The sequence below is a fragment of the Felis catus genome, chromosome B2 (assembly GCF_018350175.1).
Source record: "Felis catus isolate Fca126 chromosome B2, F.catus_Fca126_mat1.0, whole genome shotgun sequence".
NCBI lineage: Eukaryota > Metazoa > Chordata > Mammalia > Carnivora > Felidae > Felis > Felis catus.
Window position 1 is genome coordinate 135,420,794 of NC_058372.1, and position 27,107 is coordinate 135,447,900.

The window sequence follows — 27,107 nt, forward strand, 5'->3', positions numbered from 1 at the left end:
AGACAAGTTACTGAACTTTTCTACGTTGGGTGTTTCACCTGTGAAATGGGAATAATAGGGTTGTTGTGAAAATAAGGCTTTCCGTGCAAAATGCTTAGCACAATGATAAACACATAGTAAGCATTCAAGTGAGAGTTATTATTATGTGATTACTAATATAATGGGTATTATTTGGTAAAGCCAATCATTTCGGGTAGGTTTTGAAGTGTCATCGATTGTTGTGTTTGGTAATCTATGTTAAGAGGTTATTTCCGAAAATCTAACTTTAGTGCAACCTAAAAAGGACAGGTCAAAAAAAAAAAGGTTATATCTTAGTGTGATTTTTAGTTTACCTGACATACCTACAGGTAGCTGGGATTCATTTCCAATATAAAGGGCTGCAACAGTGGAAGGAAATTATTCTCAGAATCTTGGCTTGAGCTAGGTCAAACCGAGATCGATGTAACACGGCCAGAAGGTCGGCCTGGGCCCTGGGTCTGTAGCTGTGCACCCATGGGTGACCCACCAGCCTGACCTCAGCTTCATCCTCTATAAATGAATCTAATTCAAAAAGCTGAAATCTAAAGATGACTGGAGATCTCATCTCTTCCAGCCTCAGCTCTCAAGAATGTAACCAGGAAATAAGTAAGTCCTTTGAGCAGCCAAAATAGATTATTTCAAACGCCAAACAGTAACTCCTGTGTCTTTACCCCAGGAGAGGCTCCAAACTCTCACTAAGAGCCTATTTACCCTACATGTTTAAAATAAGCTTAATTATTTGGTCGCCTCCCCCACAGCAAAGGGAGGGGTGGGGTGGATGCGACAGCACTAAGGCGCCAGAGGAAAGACCTCCTTAGTAGACGGACTAATGTAAGGCCACCTAGAACTCACCTCCGTGACCCTGGTGAATTTCACTTGTGAATCAGGGCATAACCAGGGTCTTTAGTAATGTGCCTGAATAGCAAGAAAAAATTTTCCTTATGTTTGTTAGAGCATCTAAACTATATCATCTGATGCCTGGCCTTCGTAAACAAAGCGATTTTCTGGTTAGAATAATTGACTTTTTCAGTGTTTTCCGCTGCTGTAAAATATCCATAACATGAAATTTACCACGTGAGCCATTTTTAAGTGTGCAATTCAACGGCATTAAGCACATTCATAATGTGCCATCATTACCGCTGCTCATTTCTAGAACTTTCTGATCACTCCAGATAGAAAGTCTGGATCCGTTCAGCAATAACTCCCCATTTTCCCCTGCCCCCAGCCCCTGTCGACCTCCAGTCTACTTTCTGGCTATGAATTTAAACCACGTCCGTCTTTCTGCGTCTGATTTGTTTCCCTTAGCATGTTTCCAGGTTTCATCCACGCTGGAGCACGTGTCAGAATTTCATTAATTGCCATTAACTTTTAATACCTAAGATTCTTGGACAACAACGGATCCATTCACAAAGGTGACATAACACTTCGTGAAAAGTGCTGTCATCCTTACTCTGCGAGGGGACGCATTAAGCAAATAATAGAGACATGATGAGAAATTTCAAGCATCTGTGCAACCCAAAGCAAAATGGGATGCTTGTTCCAAATATTAAGAGTCTTGTTTTGTTAAACGAATAGAAAAGAATCCATACTGAATCTTGTGCTGGATACCCTTCTTCCCTAAAGTAGGCCCCTGAAAGAAAGAGGCTGCAGCCTACATCTGTGGTTTCTCGAATGGCAAATAGCAAAATCAAAATCACATTGAGGCGAAATTACTCCTCAATTCTCTCTGCAAGCTGCCTAAAGGGCATTGTGCAGTGTGTGTGTGTGTGTGTGTGTGTGTGTGTGTGTGTGTGTGTGTGTGTAAGAGACAGAACAAGCCATTCCTTTAGACTGCACTTGAAAATATTTTCTCCTAACCTTTTCTTTTCCTCTTTGGATCCACAAGAAATGGTACAAGTGTTCCTTCACTTTTAGAATGGGGCTTCAAGTTATGCTGTTAACCTTTCAGAAGCTTTAAGTGGGAGATGAGTCGGGAGGGGCGCCCCAGCCCTGGCCCCGAGCGGCAGCCTGCAAATACAGAATTGCTGAAAAGACACGGCCTTTGTCTGGCTTTCCATAAAGCGGTGGATAAATCACGCAACCCAGGGGTCTGTTTGTAGCCTGGTAAAGGGTGTTCCCCATGCAAATGCAGATAGAGAAAGGGGTGTGAGTTAATCTACTTTTGATGAGGGGAGCGTTTCTTTTCTTGTGCTTAGCGGGGAGTTGGGTGGGTGGGGAGAGAGTTGAAAACGAATTGCCTCTTCAAGAGGTTGCGTGGTAAAAATCGCCGGGTCGGGGACAAAGGGAGGGGAGGGGGCAGAAGAGGAATGCCGGGTTGGGTTACAATTCAATACAACTTCAGCCTTAGGGAGTTTGAGTGCAGCCTGGCTCCTTAACCCTTGCCTTCCCGGCTTGGCTTCGCCCGGTTAACAGAGAGACTTGGTCTAGAGAATTCACCGCCCTCATTCCGCAAACCTGCAGGGCTGGGAAAGCTAGGGGGTCACACCTGCGAATTGTTGACAGCAGTTTTGAGGGAAAGCAGGAACTACAAAGGCATTCTGACCGGACTGTCTGTTGAGGACTCCCTCCTCTTTTATCGTGGAATTATAAATGCGGATGTTCAGGTGAGCGTCTGACCCCCAAGAGGTTGAAAGGATAGAACAGGATTCTTGGGAAGAATCTTAGCCTGGGTTTGACAGTAGGAGGGGCCATCTTGCTAGTGAAAATAGAGTGTGCAAAGACAATGAAGCCAGCAGACAGAGGGTATTCCTGAAAGTACCGGGAGTGAATGCCTGGGTGTTGGGGGTAAGGGAAGGAGGGGAACACAGGAGAGTGGATAGAAGACTCTAGAAAGGTAGGCGGGGGTGCAGGCCTTGAAGGACCTCCCTCTATGCTGAAGGCTACGGGAAGTCATTTTATGCAGGAGGCAGACATCAAATTTGAGTTCTAGAAAGACCGCGTTGGCTTCATTCTCAAAAGTTGGAGAGGTGAGAGCCCCATAGAGGGATTGGTTAGGATGTCCATGCAGTAGGCACGTGGAAGGTAACCAAGACCAAGGCAGGGATGGGAGAGAGGAGGGATCAGTTTCAAGACAGGTGGGAGAGGCAGGATTTCTTGTCCAGGCGGGCTTAGCAAGTGAGAGGGCCGGGGTCTTTGTATGCATACGTCTCCCGTAACAATCTTCAGACCCTGTCCCAAAAAGGATGGTTAATAGCAAGCTGCTCAAGGACGTCAGCCTTCCTGTGGCACTGTGAATACCTGTGGCAGAGAAAGACGGCGGCAGTTTTTATTATAATTTATCTGTGAAGGTAGTTCCTTGAGGAGGAAGCGGGCACACGGAAGGCCATACATCAGCCGCACGTGCTGGGCGCCCTGAATGGGCCTCATCGGTTAACCCCCAAGGCCTGCGTTGTCGCATTACCCCTACTCAAAGCTGAGGCGGTGGGGTCTCATCAAGGCCAATAACCATCCAAGGTACAGCTCCCAGCTCCAGGCTGCCCGTGCTTGTGGTTCCTGCACTTTCCACCACACTGCACCCAGAGGCAGCCCCGGAGCTGAGGCCTTCGAGGGAACTTCTGCCCTTTCGCCCACGTCTTGCTCTGTCCTCCTATAAATCTGCTTCTTGGGAAAGCAGGTTTGCAGCAGATGGAAACTGTATCTGTTACCAGAAAAAACACATAGCGTACCTCTGTTCAGACTGTGAAAGTGCTGCTGTAGAAATTCATTCCATACAATCTCTTGGAAGTTCACTTATGGAAATCTCATCCTACAAGATCGGTCTCCCTCCCTCCTTCTCAGTTCTAAGTAGCAAGATGGCCATGGCCGTGGACAGTGTGCCTTAGATGTAGGAGAGGAGAACCGTTTTCCCTACATCACACATGTCACTCTGTGGGCACGAATTGAGACCAGGCCTCCAGTATGACAGAAGGAAATCTCCGGATGTACCCCATTCAGGAGGCCTGAGGAAGTCAGGTTTCTGAGGAATGTCCCGTCACGGTGGCCCACCTGCACCCCCTTTTTACCCTCTGCCCCCCTGCACATCTCCAAGCCCATAGCTGTTTCTGTGTCAATAAGTAACTTCTGGCTCAGATTTTACCGTGATGAGGTCAACAACAGTATAGCCAGAGAAGCAGTAATATATGTCCTTAGGGCCACTCATTGTTTTGGGTACAATGGACGGAAGGGTTTAGCCTATAGGCATCTCCATATTTAGCAGCGGATTACCTAATGCCACCAAAGTATAATCACCTTCATCCGCATTGAAAAACTGCCCATACAGAGATCAGTCCATGTGTAGATTCTTTATTTTAACATACACAGCCTCACTGCACTGCGGTTTTCAAATAGAACAGCTTGACCTTGAGGTCATTATTAAACTGTGTGACTCAGTAGATGGGACATTAAGGTCTTCCAGCTTTTTCCTCTCACTACTTGATATTGCCCAGGTAGCTCCAGCCTTGAGGCCTAGTGGAAACTGTTTCAGGGTTAGAGCTCCAAGCAAATTAGCACAAACAACACTAGGTTTTTGTCTCCTAGGCCTTGTTTCTTCTCTATCAAGTGAATGCTACTTGAGTACCTACTGTATACAGATCAGTTGCTATGAGAATCACCTCTAGTATAGTTCCTGTCTCAGTAAAAGAGACTAGAAAGTGTTCCAACTCATTAAATAAGTCCTATAGTTCATTATTGTCTAACATATGATTAGGTTACGCATACGGTGACCTGTGCTGTGTATGTGGCAAAACTGTGTATCTGGTTTTTTTTTTTTTTTAATGTTTATTTTTGAGAGAGAAAGGGAGGAGCAAGGGAGGTGAGGAGACAGAGGATCCAAAGCAGGCTCTGTGCTGACAGCAGAGAGCCTGATGTGAGGCTCAAACCCGCGAGCTGTGAGACCATGACCTGAGCTGAAGTCAGATGCTTCACCGACAGAGCCACCCAGGCGCCCCAGCCAGTCCTATAGTTTTTCAGTGCACTGATTTCTAGGCTCCCCATCATGTAAAGTCTGTTTAATATACTTAAGAGTAGCATGGTACTGGGAGGCCTGGAAGAATTCATTTGTGAGGGTTCACATGACCGTTTTGTAGAGGAGAGTGTTCCTGTGGGGGAGCTACGGAAGAGTCAGGGCATAAAGAGGAATGAAATGACCTGCGCCTGAAAAGGGAAGGGGGGACGTTTTGCAGGAGTAGAAAGCCAGGCGCAAGTTGAGAGGGAAGGAAGAGAACTCGTGAACTGAATGAGACAGGAAGGCGCGAGCCAGCGTTGGAAGTCAAATGCCAGACGGTTGAAAGCCAGCGTGCTCGGCTGCTGGAAGAGCATGTGCGGGATGTGTGTTGACGAGCACACGAAGGAGGGAGGCTTGACGTGTAAATGGACTGAGACTGATTCAGATACAGCGTGCTGATGATCCTGGAACGCGGTAGGCGCCAAGTCAATGAGAGTTGTTGTCTTTGGTAGGCTCCTACCTCAAACCTAATCAAAACCACATCAAGTCCCCAGAAGAAGTCAACAGCAAACATCGCCTACTGTTTAAAGAGACTGCATTAAGGACGGAAGCCTTGGAAACAGTAGTGCTGGGTTTCCCACTGCCCAGGCTGTAAGTCAGCTGACCCTAGTTTGAATGTGACTGAGTCGCTCACTGTCTGTGGGACCTTGGGAAACAATTGAAATCTTCTAAACTTCTAGTAAAATGGGACTAATAACCGGGCCCCCCTCCTGGGGTTGCCGTGAAGGTTAAATAAGACAATGCACGTTAAAGCAGTGAGCTCCGCGCGTAGCAATGAACATAAACGTAAGACTACTGATCGTAGTAAATAGCAGTGAGGAGGTGTTAAACTTCAGATGATCTAATAACGTACATTTATTTTACTGATCTTTTATTTTATGCTCTTGCCCATATACAAAATCCTTTGGGCTTGATTTAATTTTCCTTAATTACCGTGTTTCAAATTATACCAGCAGTACCGCGATTATAATTGAGATGAATCAGTTCTCATTTTCAGGTACTTAAAGCTCTGCCAGGACATCACATCCCTTTGCTGTTTTCCTCCTTAAGGATTACAGCCACATCTAATTGTATCTGTCTGCTTCCTTCCCTGGCTCGGACCCGGAGAACTATATGGCGTTTTCAGCATGGTTCTGCATGGTGCGGGGGGCGACGTTATATAGACTCAGGGAAAACATCACTCCCCTTTTTCTTCCCTCTTCTCTTTTCCCCCTTCCGTCCCCCTCTCCTCATTATCCCCCTCTTTCACCCTGTCTCTGTTCCCCCCTCTCCCCCCAGCCTCAGCAAAGTTGGCAGAGTTTGTCTCGGTGATGAAAATAAAATGGCAAAAAAATAATAATAATAATGATGCCGTATAAAGTTAACCCAATGAGAAGGAAGATGTAACAAGAGAGTTGGAGAAAAGTAAGGTGACCCGGGGGGTGGGGGGGTGGGGGAACTCCTTCCGGAGGAAGTGTTTAATAAACCTGTCTTTCCTATCTCATCAGCACCCGCTGGGATGCTGGTGCTGTGCTTTACTCCCGATGGTTCTGGCAAATTCTCTGGTTGCCCATTGTGAAGATTTTAAACATACTTTACATTCATGCATATTCGGTGAGCACTTACATTATCCCAGAAATGCTTTATTCTTTTTTGGTTGTTAGAAATGATGATGGGATTAGAGAGTACAGAAAAAAAAAAGCAATGTGGGTTTCAAATAAGTATGGAAAGATATCTCAGTGTGAGCGGGACTTCGAAATCAGCATGTGTCCCTGTCCCCTATTTTAAGAAGAGCTTTTACATATGAGAATGCTGTCAATGTAATTTGAAAACACTAAACACAGTTTTTAAAATAAATATTTAACAAAGCAATAGAAAATTAAGTTTCCTGCCATGTTTTTATTACAGAAGGGACTCTCGTAAGAACTTTTCCGTTCTAACTTGGTAAGCTAAGAGATTAATTGTAGTACTATATTTGCACCAAATTCTTTTTAATTGTCATGAATTTTTAAAATTTATTTGCGTTTGTATACATCACATCTTCCTCTGGATGTCAATATGAAGTAAAAAAAAAAAAAAAAGACAACTGATTTCCATAATGGTTTGCCAGAAGCATAGGAAAAGATGGGCATCCAGTTGCTTGAAGAACTTTAATATATTAATGCTAATCCTGTTTCTTCTGATTCACTTACTATAGGCTGCCAGTTCATTTGTGTTTTCTGCTTAAAGCCTTTGGAGAAAACCAAATATACCCAGTTTTTGTTTGGAGAAAACCAAATATACCCAGTTGTCTTCAAGCAGAGATCTATTTCTCTTTCTACTCAGCATTTCTGTTTTTCATAGAATTCCTGTCTGCCCAGACCAAGTTTCTCTTTCTGGGAAGACCTGCCCAATCCTCCCCCTGTCTAGGGCTGCCTGTCCCACCTCCCTGCTCCCCTTCTCTTAGGAGGAAGAGGGGAAACACTGGAGGGGACTGAACAGGCTGTATCATTTGTCACAGCTTAGCAAGAAGGCCATTCCTGACATTTTTTACTGATGCTTTATGTATTGAAAGTATTATACTAGGTATAATGAGGCCGAAAGCTCCCAGTTTTATTTATTTATTTATTTGTTTGTTTGTTTGTTTATGATCCTTTTACTCAAATGTCTCAGAGCCATTAATTCTGACTTTTACATACCACCAGTTAAGATCAGGTTCTATACCATCAGTTAGGAAGACTGGATGAGAACTGATCTCTTACCAGCAACAGATGCTGCTTTTAACTCTTCCCCCTTTGCTCCCCCCCCCCCACCCAACCCCCTCGCGGTGCGTGCACACGGGGTGTACGTCTTCCTCTCTTATTCTTCCCTCTTTCTCTCCTCGTCTTCTTTTCCCTCTTGTGCTTTCTACTCCCCCTTTTTCTTCCCTCTTCTCCCCCTTCTGCACCCCTCTATCCATCCTCCCTGTCTTCCCCCCTCTGCCCCCCCTCCTCCCCGACCCCCAACAAGGTTGGCAGAGTTTGTCGCCATGATGATATATGGCATTTTCTGCGCACTTTTCCGCAGTGTGGAGGCAACGTTATACAGACTCAAGGAAAACACTGCTCCCACAATAAGAGCTTTGTTTCCAGCTTGATGAAGTGGCCAGAGACCCCCGCCTCCCGTTTCGTTAGCTGTACCCTCCTCCCCCCTTCCCCCCCCATGGAGGTGGGCAGAGAAATCAGAGAAAAGAGATTAACTGGAAGATTAACTCCTGAAACTTTATCTGCAGGCTACAGAGGGAGATTTTACTATAAACCCTGATTAGTGGCTTATTTGGAAGAAAGAGAAAGGGTTTCTTTTGTTTGAAAATGTGTTCTATCCTCCCACCGCATTTTGTAAATAATTTTTATAACACATTGTCATACTCTGACTTCTTTCTTTCACATGCCTTTCTCCTGTACTCTTCTTGTGGGTACCTAGAGTACAGGGTCACATCTTACTTGTTTCTTGATGTCCCCCCTTAATACAGAAACTCGCACATAGGATGTGGCCCCCAAAACTCTTAGTTGTGTACATTATAATGAAACTATTGAAGGGAATACAACGCAGTCACTATAAAGAATGACAAAGAACTATCCTGACATATAGGAAGCCTGTGTATTTATATACATTGAGTGGGGGGAGAGAAGTTGTGAACCGAGCATAGATCTCATTTTTGACAAATGTCACTGCCCTGGAACATAGCCCAGAAGCATGCATACCAGGGCACTAACCAGAGGTACCTCTGGAGAATGACATCTGGGGAGAGGGAGGGGCCCTGCGGAGGGAGAGGGAACTTTTTACTCTGTATTCTCTGGCTCACTGGAATTTTTTCTAGCCAAGAAATGAAGCTGACCCATGTGGCCACTCCCTGCTCTACTCAGAAAGACAGTGTTCCCAGCCCGGACCTCCCAGGCGAGGGGCTTATCTCCCCCCCCCCCCCCCCCCCCCCCCACCGCTTATCTTGGCCCTTGACCTGGTTCTCAGGCTCGGCTTCCCCTTCCCTACACCTACCACCAACCCGTTCACGGACGCATCTGCGATGAGTGCGCGCATGGGGTGCGTGGGTGCGTGCGTGGGTGGGCGTGCAGGTGGGTGCACGGGCGGACGGATCAACCGGTCAATCCTCCCCGGTCCCACGTCTCTTCCCGGGTCAAAATTCACAGTCCCGTTAGCCACTTCGAGGGCAGGCCGCAGCTCTCTCTAGTCACTGCACCCGGGAATCTGTCATCCTCTCTCAGTTTCCCCCGAGACTGTCCGGAAGAGGAGGGCTTGCCAGGCCCTCTGCTCCAAGATAGACCCCCTCCAAAGCGCCCCCCACCGCTGCTGCCGCTCAGGGGTGCGGTCTCACCGGCCAGAGCCCCAGCGTCCTGTGCTGCCCGTGGCCTCGCAGCTCTTCGCTTACTGTTATCACTTCCTTTGCAAGGGCTCTTCGCTGTTGTCACTGCCACAGGAGACTTCTTGGAGGTGCCATGGCCTGCTCCCCCCTCACCGAGGCTGCAGGCGGCCAACACCCAGCTACTCGGAAGCTGCTTTTTTGTGGGTGGGCGCTGGCCGTGGCCGTGGACGCTGGAGCACCGGAGACGACCTTGGCCTCTCTGTTCTGTCAGCGCTGCCTCAGCCCGAGCCCAAAGCTGCACAGCCTTTGCGCAGCTTCTAGCTCCCCACGGAGCTTTCTGAGCCAACCGCTGTTTTTTTCCCCAGATCCCGAGCCTGCCAAACCCCTCCTTGGAGATCCTACAGCCACACGTGTCTTCACACATCCCAAACCGATTGACGCTCTGTCTTTGCCCCCAGCCCACCATCCTCTTCTCTTCAGGGCTCCCGGGAACGGGGAGAGAAAGTGCATCCGGGACTTGGGCCAGGCCGGTGATGCTGAACCGGTCATGACCACGGTGATGTTCCCTGGGGGCTCTATTTGTGCAGAGGACAATGGCTGGAAAGTAAAACCCCGTATGTCTGCTCAGAGCTTTGACCCTAAGAAGACAAGATGAGCAAGCCAGAGCTGCGTGGAGGTCTCCTGTCTAGAGGAGTGAGGCCAAAAGGTTTGTCTCCTCTTCATCGCAGATCCCCAGAGGTGTGTGTCAGTGATTTTTCTGGCTGTGAGGCGGTCCGGTACCGCGGGTACCAGCCGGCCAACAAGGCCTAGAGCCAAGCTGAGGCTTCTGCAGGCTCGGCCAGCAGGAGCGGCCCTGGCTTACTTTTACCTCACCAGCTTCCAGGCCAAGAGAGGCAGAAGGAAGGGTGAGGGCCGGTGGGTGCTGTTCCCAGAGGGAGCATCCCAGCTCCGTCCATGCGGTGGACGAGGCGTTGGCCTTCCTGCCTTTTCATTCACTGCCCGCCACAGAGGGTAAGAGAAATGTCTTGCTGCGGGGGAGGAGAACAGAGCTCCTTCTCTTCAGCGTGGAAAGTGAGCGGAGAGAGAAACGCGGACTCCCTCCTCCTCGTTGGGGAGCAAGAAATCCCGGCCCCTTCGAGGTCCTTCCAGCCCGGCTAAGAATCCGGTTGACCTGAGACAGATTTAACAGGACAAAATCCGATTTAACAGCGTACGTACGGACAGACATGGGAATTCCAAAGATGGGCAACATGAGATATATATATATACATATACATATATACTTCATATATATATATACATATACATATATGTATATACATATACATATATACTTCATATATATATATACATATATATATATGCATATATATATATGTATATATATATATATGTGTATATATATATGAAGTCATCCGGAACTAAGGCGAAGGGGGCAAAGGTCGGGGCCTTCAGAGGAAGGAATGCAATTTAAGGAAGATGGAAAAAAAGTAAATGTTTGGTAAACAAATGTTTGCTGGGTCCCTCGGAAACAATAGGACGAGAGGACTTTGCTCGGAGTGGCCTTGCTTAGGTCCCTCCCTGTCTGCCTTACGTGGCTCATGTCATAATGTGGTTATCTGTGGTGATAGCCCTCTTTCTGGAGCAGGTCCTCTCTCTCAATTCTCTTTAGGCATTTGAGGGGGGAGGTTGAAGAGCTTTTCCTGAATTTGCTGGGTTTTGATTGCTTTTTAACTCAAAATAGACCTTCTGCCAAAGTGACCCGTCTTGGGGTGACCTCCGTGGGCCCCCTACATCCTGAGAGCCAACAGTGTCCCTCACACACTGTGACTCTCACCCTTGACCGGCTCCTTTCTGTCCTTCACGCCGGTTAGATGGCGTTCCTCTCTGTAGACCCTGCCGCTGAGGGCCTGGTCTGGGTTCACCTGCGCTGCTCTGCTGGCCTAACTGGCCTCCCCACCCCAGTTTCACACCTTCTGTTCTGTTTTCTTCACTGAGGCTGGGATGGTCTGCGGTGTCCCTTACCTCCTTCCGTGGTGGCCACCACCTACAGAGCACGGAAGATTCTCCATGATCCGCCTGTCCTCACACCGCAGCTCACCCCCAGGGTCTGTGTGCCTGTGCACAGGCCCTGCCCTCTTGGCCCAGGTTGGCTCCTTTCAGCGGCCTGAGGCCTCTGTTTGCACTTTTCTACCTTCCTGGATGCTGTCTCCCTTTCTCTACATCCGGAATGCTGGTTCTCCTCAAAGATTCAGTTCCACGCACACTTCCTCTGGTAGAGAGCCTCTCTCCGCCCTGGAATTGAGCACTTTTTCTCTGCCCCCTCTGTCCACCATACTGAATATTTATCAGCCATGCCGCCTCAACACTGTATTGTACTTGTTTGTTTACACCGGTCTTTCAACCACACGGGGAACTCCTTGGGGGTAGAAATCATGTTTTATTCATTTTTTTAATTCTTAGCTTGTAAAACAGAACTCGGCACACAGTCTTAGGTCCTCAATAAAAGGTGCGGGGGGTGGGGGGGTTGTAGGAATGAATGTGAATGCTTTTAAACTGTAAATTGATACGCAAGTGTAAGTTTTTGTAACTTACTGTGGCGTCAGTGGCATCCCAATGTAATACATGGCATTTGGAGGGCAGGTTTGGGGATAAACAGATGACTACTTTCTAGAAAAGGTGGAGGGGTTGGAGAAAAGAAAAAAAAATGATTCCTTCAAAATAAAGACCCCAAAGTCTCACATACGAGTTACATCAAAGGACTTGGGATTTGAAAGTTCTAAAAACAGAAAAACCAACCAAAAAGAGCCAACTATAAACCCACTAGGTCGAACTTTGAAATGTCAGCAAGAGGACTTCGGAATGGAACCTTTTTGTTGTGTTTCTACAATGGACTCTCCCCAAGAGAGGAGGCGGAAGGGAGTAGAAAGGATGTGGAGTGTGGTGAGACTTTATAGTTCTAAGTCCGCGTCTCTTTCCCTCTTGTGGTTTATCTTTATTATGGTAAACAGGTTATCATTTTAAAACATTTTTAGGGGCGCCTGGGTGGCTCAGTTGGTTGAGCGTCTGACTTCAGCTCAGGTCAGGATCTCGTGGTCTGTGAGTTCGAGCCCCGCGTCGGGCTCTGGGCTGATGGCTCGGAGCCTGGAGCCTGTTTCCGATTCTGTGTCTCCCTCTCTCTCTGCCCCTCCCCCGTTCATGCTCTGTCTCTCTCTGTCCCAAAAATAAACGTTGAAAAAAATAATAAAATAAAATAAAACATTTTTAAATGTTATTTTAGAGGAAGAAGGGAAATGGGGCAGGGACATTAATTTAATTCTATAAGCGTCTTAGAGAAATAAGGCGAACTACCAAGGACACTGCACTTGAGTTTAAATTGGAATTTGAACTCTGTCCATTTCTGCACCGTCTCTGCTGGGGGGCTTCCTAGACCAGGGCTCCTCTGCCTGTGCCGAGGGACGGGGATGTGTATGTGTGTGAGTGCGTGCGTGTTTTCTTCCAGTCAGTCACACGCTGATTCTTTTGTAAAATACAGTAAGAAGTGAATCGCTAGAAAACCAAAATAGAAGAAATCAGACATGCAAAATATAAGCCCGAATTTATCGTTAGATTCAACAGATCTCATTCCCTCAAAATGTTGGAAGTTTCCACCTGCTTACTCTCAACTTCTGCACCTATCTTGTAGTTCGGGTACCACTTTGCAAACGGTCTCCTTTGCCATTTATGGCACTGCAAATAGAGGGGCGCCTGGATGGCTCAGTCGGTGAAGCGTCCGACTTCGGCTCAGGTCACGATCTCACGGTTTGTGGGTTCGAGCCCCGCGTCGGGCTGTGTGCTGACCGCTCAGAGCCTGGAGCCTGCTTCGGATTCTCCGTCTCCTTCTCTCTCTGCCCCTCCGCCAGTTGTGCTCTGTCTTCCTCTGTCTCACAAAAATAAATAAATGTAAAATAGCACTGAGTTAGTCTTTACTTGGGTGTTTTCAGTACCGGACGTTCCAGGGGATGAAAGAGTTACCGCAAGGAGGACACCCGTGTACAAATCTCAAGGAGATCCTGAGGCCATAAACGGATTAGAAAACAAATACCTGAGGCTAAATTTAAAATGGCGTAATAGAACATTTCTCCAACTAGTGGCAAGCTCTTTTTTTGTGTGTATCTCCCCACCTTGTCCCTCTCCCAAGTGGAGTGAATTCTTTGATCTTTTTGGAGAATAATCGTTTTCAATGCAAACGTTTTAAATTGATCCTTCATTGTTAACTGTAGGGTAGCCGTAAGTGCTGACATCAAGCCAATAAAATTGATAAGCAGTGTGACAGGCTCTAATAAATTTCATTGGTGTCTTTGCCCTGTCATTTGAGCCCTGAACCAACTGTTATTATCACCGAGCTTCGAACCTCTCATTTTGGCTTGAGATGATTACAGCTGCTAATGCAGTGCATGCTACAGTCGTTTCCAGTAACTGGTTTAGGGTTAAAGTATCCTATTTAAAAGGCTTAATTATGATCAGTGGGGGGAACGAGTTGTGGCCCTATGACTTTGATCCGTTTTCTAGAGTGACCTACAAAAATTGGGACTCCTAACGGTCTGTTTTCTCAACAATTTCAACAAATGAGCAGCTTTGACATTCTAGTTTTCCTACCACAAACTGGGGGGTTTAGAAACTCTCTCATTTGGAGAGGGGCCATCCTCTGTTGGAAGCCAGCCATGGGTCTTTGTTTCTAACCCCAGCTGAAATTCTTCAAGCCCCTTAACTCCATCTCTCCCTCACGTGAAGAATTTACTATCCGGTTTCTGTAAATGAGCAAGCTCTTCACCTGAAGTGAGAAAAAGGATTGTCTTCTCCTTCAAAGCCCATGGCAGCCAGCAAGGTGAATTTGGCACACACATATGTCACTTCTGCCCTAGACTTTATCCTGCTATTTGTGTGGATCATGCCTATCCTTATCTTTCTGTTTAATTTCATGCCCATCTATAACCTTATGTTTTACCTTCATAATTCCACACATGACATGTCCTTTTAAAATGATGGGGCACCTGGGTGGCTCAGTCGGTTGAGTGTCTGACTTTGGCTCAGGTCATGATCTCGCGGTCCGTGAGTTCAAGCCCCGCATGGGGCTCTGTGCTGCCAGCTCAGAGTCTGGAGCCTGCTTTGGATTCTGTGTCTCCCTCTCTCTCTGCCCCTCCCCTGCTCATACTCTGTCTCTGTCTCTCTCAAAAATAAATAAAGGTGAATAGAATAGAATAGAATGGAATAGCATGGAATAGAACGGAATAGAACGGAATAGAACAGAATGTTATCAGGAGTGCCTGGGTGGCTCAGTTGGTTAAACCTCCAACTCTTGATCTCAGCTCAGGTCTTGATCTCAGGGTCATGAGTTCAAGCCCTACATTGGGCTCCACGCTGGGTGTGAAGCCTATTTAAAAAAAAAGATAAGTAAATAAAATGTTGAGCAACGTTTTAAACAACTATCAAATATAAGCATTCAGTGCAAGTAAATATTAGCCCATCTTTTTGTACCATTTGTAATTTTATGTAAGCATCATTGAATACATTTATTTTTTTTGCACAAGTGTAGGTTAGGTTTACATGTTGTTCAAAAGATACTTATTTCACTTCTAGCTATCTTTAGCATTTCTTATTTGGGCGTTAACTCTATATCCTATGCAGATACTTAAGCTCCTTATAATTGTTCCATTCATGAAAGGAAGGAGGCTATGTCTTGCTGTTGTGGGTTTTGGGTGCCAGAGACACTAAAACCCTGTGAATTTAAATTTCTTCTTGAGATGGCCACTGTCTTCAGAAGAAAAGATGTTACCACAAAGCTTAAAAGAGAAAAAATGTTTAGAAACATTGGTTCAGCCTTTTGCACTACTGGTGGGAGTGCAAAGTGGTGTAGCCACTCTGGAAAACAGTGTGGAGATTCCTCAAAAATTAAAAATAGAACCACCCTCCGACCCAGCAATTGCATTACTAGATATTTATTCAAAGGACACAGGAGTGCTGTTTCGCGGGGGCACATGCACCCCGATGTTTATAACAGCACTGTTGACAATAGCTAAAGTATGGAAAAGAGCCCAAATGTTCATTAACTAATGAATGGATAAAGAGGATGTGGGGTGTGTGTGTGTGTGTGTGTGTGTGTACGCGCACACATATAGATATAATGGAATATTTCTTGGCGATCAAAAAGAATGAAATCTTGCCATTTGCAACAATGGAGATGGAACTAGAGTATATCATGCTAAGCGAAGTAAGTCAATCAGAGAAAGACAGATGTCATGTGATTTCACTTACATGTGGAATTTAAGATACGGAACAGATGAACATAGGGGAAGGGAAGCAAAAATAATATAAAAACAGAGGGAGACAAACCATAAGAGACTTTTATTTATTTTTTTTTTATTAAATTTTTTTTTTCAACGTTTATTTATTTTTGGGACAGAGAGAGACAGAGCATGAACGGGGGAGGGGCAGAGAGAGAGGGAGACACAGAATCAGAAACAGGCTCCAGGCTCCGAGCCATCAGCCCAGAGCCTGACGTGGGGCTCGAACTCACGGACCGCGAGATCGTGATATAAGAGACTTTTAAATACAGAGAGCAAACAGGGTTGCTGGAGGGGTGTCGGTGGGGGATGGGCTAAATGGGCGATGGGCATTAAAGAGGACACTTATTGGGCTCAGCACTGGGTGCTGTGTGTAAGTGATGGGACACTAAAGGCTATTCCTGTAATCATTATTACACTATATGTTGGCTAACTTGGATTGAAGTTAAATAAATGCGTAAACCATGGTTCGTGCACGCCAGCGATTTTAGTATTGAAGAACCAGAATGGTAAGTTAGGATGCATTCTGGGAAATGGGCTCCTGAGAAAGTTTATGGTGAGGCCCTGCCTGGTGTTCCTTTGAGGAACGTGAAGAGCATGAGAGAATGAATGTGCCTGATGAAAAGGGAGAAGGAAGAATTATCTGATGGTTCTTCAATTTCGTTTCTCCTTTGGCTGATCGCACCTAAATGCTATTGTGTTCGCGACTGGACGTTGGAATGTGGCTGTGGCCTGGGATTCTCGCAGGGTCCCTTTCTCCACATGCTGCATGACACCGTGTGACGTTTGGTCGAGGGCCACGGTACATCGTGCAGCCCAGGGCAGGGGATTGGATTTATTTTCTATTTTACGTTATTTCAGCTGTTTTCACTTTTTTCTTTATTGTTTTCTTGCCTCCTACAGAGTTCTTTTTTCAAGCATGGCTGGGGAAGGGGGAACACTCAGTTATGAACTCTCCCACCCGGGGCAGAAAACAGCTTTCTCTCAGCACCTCCAAGCTTCTAAGCCACACACACTTAACCCGCTGTGGATCTGAGCCCACATTAGCTCTGCTTGGGAGCTGGTACTGTTGTCAAAAGATGTAAAATCATTTCAAAGCTTTCCATGGCTCATTAACATAGGCTACTAGATAGCATAAGTGAGTTATGTGCTTATTAAAATAAAAAGAGAGTTTTGGGTTTTTTGGAAGTTGGTATTTGAGGAAGGATTTGGTTCTGCCCTTTAACAACCGATAGCTTCCCGATTTCAAGGTTATGTTTAAACAACTCTTTTCCCCCCAGTTTATGGAGATGTAATTCACACGGAACACTGCATTAGTTTAAGGTGTAAAACATAATGATTTGATACACATATATTCTGTGAAATGATCACCACACTGAGTTCAGTTAACAGCCATCACCACACAGAGTTACAAATTTTTTATCTTGTGATGAGAAGTGTTAAGATCTGCATTTCTGGCTTTCTACTATATGAATTTGAGTATCTTTTTATCATATACATCAGTCAAGGAAACAGAAGACGGTGTTGTTATGCCAAAACTCTGACATTCTGAGAAACGAAGATCATTATATTATCCGTCCAGGGAGGCTCTGATACGTTTGGGGGTATATAGACTAATGTGTGGCATACTCCTTCTTCTTGTCCAAACTCCCTGTTCTATAAATAGGTAAGTACTGTCATCATTAATAAACGAGACACAGTACAATTAATGAGCACATTAGCATAATAATTACTTGAAACTGATATGAAAGGTTTGTCCTGCATAACTAAAGATGGCTTGGAGAAGGACAGGAATGTTTAAGACATCCTTGTCATTGATTTCCCAGGATTACCTTGACTGCATCAGGGACCAAACAAAACTTCCGCTGGGGACAGAAGAAAGATCAGCCCTCTTTGGAAACATACAGGATATCTACCACTTCAATAGGTAAGTTCATACTCAAATGATTGTTCTCACACGAGAATGTGATGACTTTCACGTGAATGCAGCCTAAGAAAACTTTACCTGTAATCCTTGATTCGACGTCATACGGTTTTGTGTGCCATCATGTGATGAAGCCTTCTAGCTAGACGCATCCTTGTTCTAGATGAGTCTCCCATTTATTTAATATTCCATCCCACTCCACCCTCCTGACTCGGAGAAGAGACCTGTTTGCCCTGACGGAGGAGCGACATCTTTCTTCTACAACACAACAGAAACGGGGCATCCAGAAGCGTGCGCGTGCTTAGTCTGCAGCACCCCACCTCCCCTGGATTTTCTAGAAGTCGTCTTCTGCCTAGGGCGTGGGGAGGACACCGTAAACACACAACTACTTTAGGTCACAACATACATGAATTCAAATTACTTAATAATTTACATTTAAATGATTAGTTCAAACACGTATTGAGGACCGACTACATAAAAGACACTGGGCTTAGAAAATTTGCTGAGGGGGCTGGGACAGGCAAATTGGTTGGTGTTGTATGTTGTGAAACTTCTGCCGGGAAGTAGGCAGGTTAAGATTACAGACTCTGGTTTCCAACATGTCTGGGTTTGCATCCCAGCTGAGCCATGTAGGTATCTTTGGGTGAGTCTTTCGATGGAGTAGAATAACTAGCTCCCTCCCTCCAAGGCTGTACCCGTGTCTTCCTTTCTCCATGAAGCTTGCTGGACACACACACGCACGCACACACACACACACACACACACGCACACACACGCACACCCCTCAACTCCTCTTTTTCTCCTGTCGTTTATCGAATTCCGACATACCCTGTAACTGACTTTGGGTTGACATCTGTTGTTTCTTTCCTCGCCACGCCCACTCCCCCAAGGACAGGAATCTGTTTCCTTACTGCCCTTGTACCTCGACAGTGCCTGGCGTACAGGCGACGTGCAAACGTTTGTGGAACGAATGAATGGAAACGGTAAGTATAGGTGTCTCGTAAGGTTATTGTGAAGCTTCAGGGCATTCATATACCAAAAGTGCCCAGCTCAATGCCAGCACAGAGGAAGCACCGAAAACATCAACCGGGGATGATGTCGAATTTGTTAAAATCCCATTACGAAATTTGACAGCGCCCTGCCATCGTGTGACTCCACCGTAACGCAAACTGTGAATCTTACCCCGCTTTGCTTAATGAAATTGGTATATGTGACACCTTGGAGGCGGGACCCACATCTCCTTTGCTCCCTCCGAATCCCTAACACCCAGCCCGAGCACGGCCTCTCTGGGAGACACGCGTCTTGAATTGCATCAACAGCTCCTTTAATTTTGAAAGCCCAGGATGTAAAAACTGCAGGTGTTGAAGCCTCTTCCTAATTGGACCCAGGAGACTTTGAAAACCAGCCTGCATGTTCCAAGATAGGGGTTCTCAACTTGAACTACACACTGGAGTCAACTGGGAAGGTTTAAAAAAAAAAAAAAAAATGACGGATCCCACCCCAGAAATTCTAATGAATTAGTTTGGGGTGGGGCCAGGGCATCAGAAATTTTGGACAGATTCTCCGATGTTTGAAGCGTGCAGCCGTGGCTGGGGAAAACCTTCGACATAAAATAAATACGGTAATAAGAAAATAGAGAGGGACGCCTGGGTGGCTCAGTCAATTAAGCGTCGGACTTAAAGCCCCACGTCGGGCTCTGTGCTGAGAGCTCAGAGCCTGGAGCCAGCTTTGGATTCTGTGTATCTCTGTCACTCCCTGTGTGTCTCTCTCTGTCTCTCTCTCTCTCTCAAAAAATAAACAAGCATTAAAAAAATATTTAAGAAAAGAGAGAAAAGTCATCAGGAACTTGAATTAGGGAATTTAGAGTGTGCATGTTCATGAGCAATGCATCGGTGTTCAGGCAGGCTCCCATTTAACCGTCACTCGCCACAGTGGTAAATGTTAGCTGGTAAATGGTAAATGATGGTAAAGTGATGGTCAATCCTGTGAGCCCCTGAGTGGCCTCTCCTTCCAGAACCTAGCAGTAGCTCCGTAACCTGGGGCGAGGGTGGAAGCATATATGCTGGGAGGCGCCTGGCCTGCGCCTTCTGGTGGTTTGGCTGTGAGCTGATGGTTATGACTGTTTTTCTAGGGCCTTCTTCATGCCAGAGGCCAAAGAGTTTTATGAGCACTGTCACTTTCTATGCCTCATCTGGGCTCCTCTGACCCCAAACCCCAGGCATTTAGCCATATTCCCTCTTGCCAGAGCGGAGCCCTGCGTTTCCAGCCATGGTCCGGGACATTGCAGCGTAGTCCAGAAAGGGTTTTGACTCCCCACAGTTTCAAGCTTCCAACGTCTCCTAATTTAAAGAAAGGTAAGAAGGAAGCGTACCCCCCCCCCCAGGCAACAAGAACGGCCCTTGACAGTGGAGCCCATTCTGCACGAGTTGGAAGACTGAGAAGGCCTTTTTATATTCCCGAATCAGTTGTCTTGTTCTTTTCTCTTTGGTGTTTTCTGAGCAAGGAAGCCAGACATGTCTACAATAAACTTGAGGCAGAGTGAATGAGTACCCCGATGATGATGACACGTGACGCGTCAGTGTAGGGACGCAGCGTGCGCACAGTGAGCACAACGTATTCATGCCTCTCCCTTTCGTAGGTCACACTTAGACATCCCCTGCACATGCATTATCTCATTTAATCCTTGTAACAGCTCTCCGTGGTTACGATGCATATTGTACGCACATCTTACAGACGAATCAGTCATGCAGTGTAGAAAAAGTCCTTTGCTCAAGGACATGGAACTAGGCATCCAGTTTAGCCTATTTGCCAACTTTCTGGTTTTGTCAAATTTCTGTTGGCTTTCTTATTATTTTATTTCACTATTATTTTCAAGAATATCTTCTTGTTTAACTTTTTCAGATGCGTGGTCTATACTGTTGGGTCCCTATTCATTTTTATTTCCTTCCCCTTAAACCTGAAGTCTACATTTAGAGCTCAAGCGTCTTTGCTGTTACATTTGGCTAAATAAATAGTATTGATGTGACTTTTTATATTAATGCCTCTTATGAATCTTTTATTAGATATCCTACATCAGTTGATTTCAAAGCTACGACTATCTGCCAAATCTATGGTTGGGGCTTAAAATAATTTTGAAGGTTCTATTATTAGTTCAGGTCCAGATTTTTCAACATAATATAATATTATTGTGACCAACTAAGCAAGATTTAAATCTCTAAAATTAAAGAGGGGTGGGGCGCCTGGGTGGCGCAGTCGGTTAAGCGTCCGACTTCAGCCAGGTCACGATCTCGCGGTCCGTGAGTTCGAGCCCCGCATCGGGCTCTGGGCTGATGGCTCAGAGCCTGTAGCCTGTTTCCGATTCTGTGTCTCCCTCTCTCTCTGCCCCTCCCCCATTCATGCTGTGTCTCTCTCTGTCTCTAAAATAAATAAACGTTAAAAAAAAATTAAAAAAAAAAAGAGGGGAAAAAGAAAATGGTGTTATGCTGGCCTAAAAAACTCTGCTGACTAGATATTGTTTTCAATATATATTTCCAAAAGACATAAAAGCATAAAGTAGCATGATAAGCACCCATGAATCCCACCCTCACTCTATCAAAGTTTTGTAAATTTTATTTATTTATTTTTTTAAAGAGAGAGAGATCATGCTAGTGGGGGAGACGAATAGAGAGAGAGAGAGAAAATCTTAAGCCGTCTCCGTGCTCAGCACAGAACCTGATGCAGGATTTGATTCCACAACCATGGGATCATGACCTGACCCAAATCAAGAGTTAGATGTTTGGGGTACCCGGGTGGCTCAGTAGGTTAAGTGTCCCACTCTTGGTTTGGGCTCAGGTCATGATCTCCCGGTTCATGAGCTCGAGTGCCACATCAGGCTCTGTGCTGACAGCAAGGAGCCTGTTGGGACTCTCTCTCTCTCTCTCTCTCTCTCTCTCTCTCTCTCTCTCCCTCGCTCACTCTGCTTCTCCCTCTCTGCCCCGCCCCTGCTCTCTCTCTCTTTTGCAAAATAAATAAATAAACTTAAAACAATTAAAAAAAAAAAAAAGAGTTGGACGCTCAACCGACTGAGCCACCTGGGTGGCCTAAAGCTTTTTCTTGTGTCATATTTGCTTTAGAAATTTTTTAAAACAGCAAGACATTGTAAATAATGTTCAAGTCCCTTATATACCCTTCCCAACTGCATTTCACTCTGTAGAGAATGACACAGAGATGTTGCTCGTAAGCGAGTTCTCCGGCAACAGGAGAAGAGAGGGGGAATCTGGGATTTACACTGTTTGCCAATTTCTGTGGTGTAAACGTTCCCTCACCGCAGATTTTAAGCCGCTGACGTGACATCACTGAACACGGAAGTGGGAAGAGGCGTGCAGAATTGGCTCAGGCAAGCCAGCGTAATCTGGCTCAGTATAACACTAGCACTGTGGGGCGCCTGGGTGGCGCAGTCGGTTAAGCGTCCGACTTCAGCCAGGTCACGATCTCGCGGTCTGTGAGTTCGAGCCCCGCGTCGGGCTCTGGGCTGATGGCTCGGAGCCTGGAGGCTGTTTCCGATTCTGTGTCTCCCTCTCTCTCTGCCCCTCCCCCGTTCATGCTCTCTCTCTCTCTCTGTCCCAAAAATAAATAAAAGTTGAAAAAAAAAAAATTAAAAAAAAAAAAAACACTAGCACTGTCACTATCCAAGACTTGGTGTTTCATTGCCAAGTAGGATTTTGTGGCCATGACTATATACGTAAGTATTTAATTTAAAGTATGTAACATGCGGGGCACCCGAGTGGCTCAGTCGGTTAAGCGTCCGACTTTGACTCAGGTCGTGATCTCATGGTCTGTGAGTTCAAGCCCCGCATCAGGGTCTGCGCTGACAGCTCAGAGCCTAGAGCCTGCTTCAGATTTTGTGTCTCCGCTGTCTCTCCCCCTTCCCTCTTCACACCCTGTCTCTCTCTCTCAAAAAATAAACATTAAAAAAAAATTTTTTTTAAATATATAACATGCTTTCGCTTATTTCAAACATGGCATAAACTGTGTCAACCTTTCACAAAATTTTTTTCACTCAACATTGTTTTTGAGCTTTCTACCTCTACTTTGTTTATTTTAACTGTGATGTACTATCCCATTGGGGGATACATTACTTTGCATTTTGTCCATTATAAATAAGACTGAGCATCTTTTGGAGCACCCGGGTGGCTCCGTTGGTTAAGCGTCCAACTCCTGGTTTCGGCTCAGGTCATGATCTCACGACTCGTGACATAGAGCCCCGCTGACGGCACAGAGCCTGCTTGGGATTCTCTCTCTTCCTCTCTCTCTGCCCCTCCCCCACTTATGCGCCTGCGCGTGCGCGCGCGCGCGCACACACACACTCTCTCTCTCTCTCTCTCTCTCTCTCCCCCTCAAAATAAATAAACAAACATAAAAAAAAAAGATCGAGCATCTTTTCTTGTTTGTTGGCCACTTCTATTTTTCGTGTGTGAATTTCTGCCTCCTATCCACTGCCCATTTTTCTGACAGGACGTTTCCTTTTCTTCTTGTCGTGTAGGAGTGCTTGATACATTTTGCCTGGTGATCTTTGTGGGTTATGTGAGTTGCACACCACCTCCTACTATAAGACTTGTCTTTTAACTTTAATTACAGTTTGTTTGAAAAGAAGTCATAAGTTTGACCCATTTTAAATAAATGCACATGTTATAATACGTGCATTTCGTGTTGCGTTTAAAAAAGTATTTTGTGCCCTCAGTTCATAACTGTGCACTATTATTTTCTAAACGTCTTAAATTTTTGCTTTGTCTTTAATCTTACTACAGTTGTTGGAGGTATGGTATATGGTAGGAAGTCCAAATTCTTATTTTCCTCTGTGTAGCCAACGGCCCAATCACCACCGATTGAAAAGTACGTCCTTTCTGTGTTTATTTCTACCTCCATGTTCCTCCCACGTGACTTTTACATGTGTGTGGGGGTCTGTTTCTGAGCTGTGTATTCTGTTTCCTTACTCTATTTGTCCGTCTCTCCCCCATACCACACTGTCTTCATTATTAAGCCCACGTTACCCTTCAACAATGGCTTAGCTTTTCTTGATTCTGCATTGTCAAGTGATTTTTTTTTTTATTTTGTCAAGTTCCATGATGAACTCTGTTGGGATTTTTATTGAAACTACATTTAATATAGATCAATTTTGACAGATTGATATCTTTACAGGATTGGGTCATCCCATCCATAAACATATTTCTCTTCAATCAAGCCTTTGTTTAAATGTTTTAGAATTTCTCCATCACCTTCATGCACACAACTTTTAAAAGCCTAATTCCTTTCAGTGTTGTTTTGACTAGAATATGTTTTCTATTTTTAAATTGACTCATTGTCGTCTGGGAATGTTATTGATTGTTATATTGAGATAGTATCCAACTAACTTTCTAAGCTTTTCTGTAGCTCTAATAGTGGCTTATAAATCCTTTTGGATTTTCTGTACAGACACTATCTGAAAATGAGGAAATCTTTTTGTCTTCCTGTATTCTTCTACCCATTATGTTTTTTCTTGTGTATTGTTTGGGATAAGTCTTCTCAGACAATGTTGATATGATGTTGGCGTCCTTATCGTCTTTCTGACATTAGCAGGGATGCTTTAACTCTCTTTGTTCTGGGATTTAGATAAACACTTTTTCCTATTTTGCTAGGATATTGTGAGTGCATACTAAATTTCATTGAATACTTAATCTGCCTTTAAGAAAAGTAGGATATGATTTTCTCCCTCTATTCATAATGTGGTAAATTGTATTAATACACATTCTATTTGAATCATACACTTATTACTGGGATAAACCCTACCTGGTCATGATGTTTTATATATTTATGCAATGATACGTTTGATTTGTTTGTATTTTTTTAAGAAATGTTTTATACACGTTTATAAATGACCGATATCTCTAACTTCTTTCTCATACTATCTTTTTTTAAATGTTTATTTCTTTATTTTTAGAGAGAGAGAGCACACACATGACAGTTGGGTGGGGGGGGCGGGATGCAGAGAGAGAGAGAGAGAGAGAGAGAGAGAGAGAGAGAGAGAGAGAATCCCAAGCAGGCTCTGCGACCAGCGTAGAGTGTAACATGGGCTCAATCTCACAACCATGAGAAAACGACATGAGCCAAAATCAAGAGTCAGACACTCCACAGACTGAGCCACCCAGGCGCCCCCTTCATACCGTCTTTGTTCAATTTTGGTATATGACTAGATTTAAATTGTTATTTCACAAAATCTGCCAACATAAAACATTTGGGGATGAAGTTGATACTTCATTTTTGTTTTCCTTTTTACAGCGAAATCTCTCTTTCCTCTCGTAATCCCTGTGGTAGCCTAGAAATGTAAGTCTCTAGTTTGGTGTCTGGAAGAAATCCCCGAATGGTCAGGAAACTAGGTCAGTGAGAAGAAACTTCTTTCACCCTCTTAACATGCCCCTAAAATCCCAAAACTTTTTTTTTTTTTTTACTTCCTATTAAAGAAGAACATATCGACTGTTTTATACACTCATCCTTTCTTGGAATAGGGAAGAGTTACCTAAACTATAATTTGAACCTTTGAGGAAAGACAGATCATTTTTTTCTATTGAATTTCTATTTCAAACTTATTAGCAAGTTAAAATCATCTAAGCTCCGTTCCTTCCTCAGAAGATGAGAGTCAAATCTTGCTTTTCCCTTAAACTCTGTCTCTTTATTCTGGATACCAGTCACTGCTTGTAAAATACTCAGCTAAGTCTAGTCTTAAGTCTAAAAAAAAAAAACATGATCTGAGCCATCCTTTTTTTCGCCCTTGAAGTGTAATTTAGAAAGTGAACCAGGGGATACAGAGAACAGTAAGGCAGTGAAAGTTGGGAGAAGTTTTCTTTTAGTCCATTCTTTCACCACCAGAATCTCTTTAACTTCTGCACAGTGGTAGAAATATTTTTACCTGCAGGCTTTTTTTCAAGCGGACTTTCCAAGGCCAGTGCTGAGTGAAATTAATGGAACATCTGGCGCCGTTAACCTCGTTCCATTTTCTGTTCCCATGTGTACATGTGCCTGGATGCTTGCAACAAGTTAAAATGCCAGCTGACTTAGGTGGGTGGGAAAAGGAAGTGGTGCTAAGAGTCCTCTGCAGACCAGAAGGGGAGAGGCCTCATTCCTGAACCTCATTTGGTGTAAGGCAGTAGAATCTTCAAGGTCAAAATACAGTTCCTGCCTTCACGTTCACGTCACTGGTCAGAGCAAATTTTACATGTAATGTGTTCTGTAAAAGTGAACAGTGTTTCCTCTAATTGTACCCCCCCAAAAAGGGACTTGAGCTCAAGTAAGAGATGTGAATCTTCTTTTTCCGAGCCCTACTCAAAAAAGAAAAAATATCTGAAACAGTTACTCAGGGAAAATGGGAAATACCCAAAACCTGAAGGTGGGATGACTCTAATTTTAGCTGTGAGCCTAAAACACAATCTATGAGTCACTCCTTCCTGTCAGTGTGTATGTAGGGCTGTTCATTAGATTCACAGATGCGATGAGAAACCCGGTCCCCGCCCTTAGGCTGTAACTCTAGAAGGACAGGCCTGGTCCTGGTCTTTATGGAGTATCTTCAGTGGCTGATACACCACATGCCATGGCCACGTCTGTGCTCCCGTAGTACAGGGCGTATTGTTTTATAGTTAGTCTGCTTCCTGTATCTCCCACACTCCTGTTGTTCACCAAAGTCCAGCCACAGTGGCTTCCTTTCTGTAACCTCACACAAGAGCACATCAAGCTCATTCTGGACTCACAGTTGATTTCTTAAGTGGCTTTCTCTTCCAGCCTTCCCCCCACTCAAATATCACCTCCAACAAGAGTTTTCCATGACTGCCCCAACGCTCTTCCCCCACCACCCAGCCTCAATTGCTCTCCCCACATTGCCCTTTCTGCTTCGTATCACATAGTATAATGTCATATTATGTTGTTTTGTTTTCAGTAAAACCAATACTGTACTATTTTTCACATAAACGTTTCTTAGTAAGTGATAATACATTATGATATGTGAGTTTCTACTGTAATTTCGTTTAGATTTTTCTGGTTTTTGTTTTTTGTGGTTTTTTTTTTTTTTTTGAGAGGGAGAGAGAGAGAGAGAGAGAGCAAGGCAGGGGCAGAGAGAGAGAGGGAAAGAGAGAATCCCAAGCAGGCCCCACACTGTCAGCACAGAGCCCAACACAGGGCTCAGTCTGACAAACCATAAGATCATGACCTGAACTGAAATCACGAGTTGGACACTTACCTAACTGAGCCACCCAGATGCCCCCAAGTTTTTCTGTTTTTAGAAAAATGGTGTTTTCAAATTTTATTTTTTATTGTATAAGAATGCTTAACGTGTTATCTTCTTGACCAAATTTTAAAGTGTGCAATACGTTATTGTTAACTCAGGCACTATGTTGTACAGCAGATGTCTAGAATTTATTCATCTTGTTTAACTGGGACTTTTTGCCCATTGATTAGCAACGCCTCCATTTGCTCCCCCTTCCCCCTGCAAACCCCTGGGATCTGCCATTCCACTATTTGAGTCTCTGAAGTTGACTCCTT

General features: G+C 44.8%; 1 protein-coding gene across 9 annotated transcripts in view; it reads left to right on the forward strand.

Moving 5' to 3' along the window:
• The window catches only part of PLEKHG1 (pleckstrin homology and RhoGEF domain containing G1), a 235,911-nt gene that overhangs the window by 149,484 nt on the left and 59,320 nt on the right, over positions 1 to 27,107 (forward strand). For all 9 annotated transcript variants that reach the window (XM_023254503.2, XM_023254504.2, XM_045058204.1 and 6 more), the window contains one exon: positions 17,467 to 17,567. In XM_023254503.2, coding sequence (XP_023110271.2) covers positions 17,467 to 17,567 — 101 coding nt within the window. The remainder of the gene's footprint in view (positions 1 to 17,466; positions 17,568 to 27,107) is intronic.